Source organism: Lucilia sericata, unplaced genomic scaffold, assembly GCF_015586225.1.
Source record: "Lucilia sericata isolate MDLA Ls3-8-SP2 unplaced genomic scaffold, ASM1558622v1 Contig002213F_arrow, whole genome shotgun sequence".
NCBI classification, from domain to species: domain Eukaryota; kingdom Metazoa; phylum Arthropoda; class Insecta; order Diptera; family Calliphoridae; genus Lucilia; species Lucilia sericata.
The window spans coordinates 1-1,840 of record NW_023996044.1 but is presented as its reverse complement, the minus strand read 5'-3'; the positions used below and the strand labels follow the sequence as shown (position 1 = coordinate 1,840).

General features: G+C 30.7%; 1 protein-coding gene across 1 annotated transcript; it reads right to left on the bottom strand.

The window, feature by feature from the left end:
• Window positions 1–395: 395 nt before the first annotated feature.
• On the bottom strand, window positions 396–1,837 carry LOC119613608 (circadian clock-controlled protein daywake-like). The gene is made up of 5 exons (XM_037969637.1): window positions 1,637–1,837; window positions 1,478–1,570; window positions 1,249–1,402; window positions 1,055–1,188; window positions 396–947 (listed from the first exon to the last, which is right to left on the bottom strand). Exons 1-5 carry the CDS (start codon window positions 1,719–1,721, stop codon window positions 616–618), a joined length of 798 nt encoding a protein of 265 aa, XP_037825565.1. The 5' UTR covers window positions 1,722–1,837; the 3' UTR covers window positions 396–615.
• Window positions 1,838–1,840: the final 3 nt, after the last annotated feature.

Here is a 1,840-nt window from a genome sequence, read left to right as displayed (position 1 = left end):
ACCCTAAATTTAAAGCTCAAAGCTGGCTTAAAAATGTGAACATATTAATGAAATTTTAGATAAACAAAATTTATATTTAATGAAATCTCTCTATAAAATTTTATGACGATCGGTCCATAAGTAATCGGTGCATGGGTCCCCTTTGGAAAATGACTAACGTTCATAACTAACATAAAAACTTAAACTGGCTTTAAGTTGTCGGTGTAATTATGAAATTCTACACAAACTATTTTCTATAGGAATCGAATCTAAATACATTCATGATACCTACTTTTGTGATGATCGGTTCATAGTTTAACTTACACCCATATAAACCCTCTTACAGAATTCAGTTTAAAATATTATAAATTAATAATTTCGGAAGTACTTGGTCCATAATTGGAGCAATTCCTCAGTGAAGGCTTTATGCCAATAGCGTTCATATTATTCTAATGATCGCAGTCAATATATGGGTCCACATTCGAAATTATTTTTATTCTTTACGACTTATGATTTAATGATTAGATTCGGCATAGCTGAATATGATAACACTTATATATGATTTATTTATTTTATCTATTTCCAAATCTTATTTAATAACTACTTAATATTTTACTAAAAACTATTACCGAATTATTAACCGCTATGTTCGGCAGCTCTGGGTATATCTTCAATAAAATAATTAGCCGGTATATAACCGTAGGCCTTAGACAAACGATCTTTCATGACAGCCTCAACCGAACCTGTTATAGCTGGTCGTAAAACTTCGAAAAAGTCACGCCAATTTTCATTAAATACAGCATTTGTACTTTCCTCCAAAACCTGTTGGCCATTGAAAAGATTATCGAAACGTACACGAAAGCCACCAACTTCTAAAATATCCAGTTTTAATTTATCGATATCGGTAAATGTGTAACCGTGTTCATCACGTAGTTTCAACTGTATGTTGAGTAACATGGTGAAATTTTCTGTGAGAAAAAAATTGGGGGATTTTGGATTAATAAATAATAAGAGAATATTGAGAAACTTTTTTTCTTTAATGTTGTCATTAACTTCTAAACTCTTTAGAACTTACCTACTTCAAAGAAAGCCTTGCCATTACCATTTATAGCCAAATTTATAATATGTCCTTTAAGTTTGTAATCCGTGTCAAAGCGTAATTTTGGCACAAAAAGTTTAATTTTTGAAAATAATGTATTGGGATTGAAACTGTAAATAAAAGTTAACTTATAGATAAAATAATCTTCCTTTTTCATATAAAAAACATACTGGGCATCCTTTACCACTATGCCACTGGCTCCTGTTATAACCATATTTTTCAAATCAGCATTTATAGCCAAAGGATTATTGTCATTTTGAGCAATAACAATACGCTTTACATATAAAGGATCAAAGGAACCACCTTCCTTAAAGCCAGGTATACCTTAAATCAAACATTTAACAGTAATTCAAAATTGTATTTAAATTCCAAGAAAATAAAATTTTATTCAAACTTTACCATCTTTCCACTCATGAAAAATCGCTTGAAAGTTTCGACCAAAACATTTGCTAAAAGCTGTATCCTGCAACTGACAGGGTATTAAAATATCGGCTGAAAGGAGAGACGAAATAAAGTTTATCTCTTCACTATTAGTTTTTTTATATTTCGACTACTAACGTTTCTCTTCTAAATATTTTCCAGCCTTGACGTTGCACACTGCTGTTACAACCAGGATAACAAAACATTTAAATAAAACTTTCATTCTGTCTATTTTGTTTGTTTTATTGTTTTGCAGCTATTGAAATACAATTATCCTTGTTTTTGAATTTTTGTGTGGGTTAGTGACTGAGGCAGTGACACGACCTTCTATTGTTTGTTGCA

Excerpts from the sequence above, each read along its gene's own strand:
- LOC119613608 (XM_037969637.1), bottom strand. The coding sequence starts at position 1,721 with ATGAAAGTTTTATTTAAATGTTTTGTTATCCTGGTTGTAACAGCAGTG. Across the intron at positions 1,403-1,477 it reads TTTTCATGAGTGGAAAGATG|GTATACCTGGCTTTAAGGAA; the intron begins GTAAAGTTTGAA and ends GTTTGATTTAAG. Across the intron at positions 948-1,054 it reads CAAGGCTTTCTTTGAAGTAG|AAAATTTCACCATGTTACTC; the intron begins GTAAGTTCTAAA and ends TTTTTCTCACAG.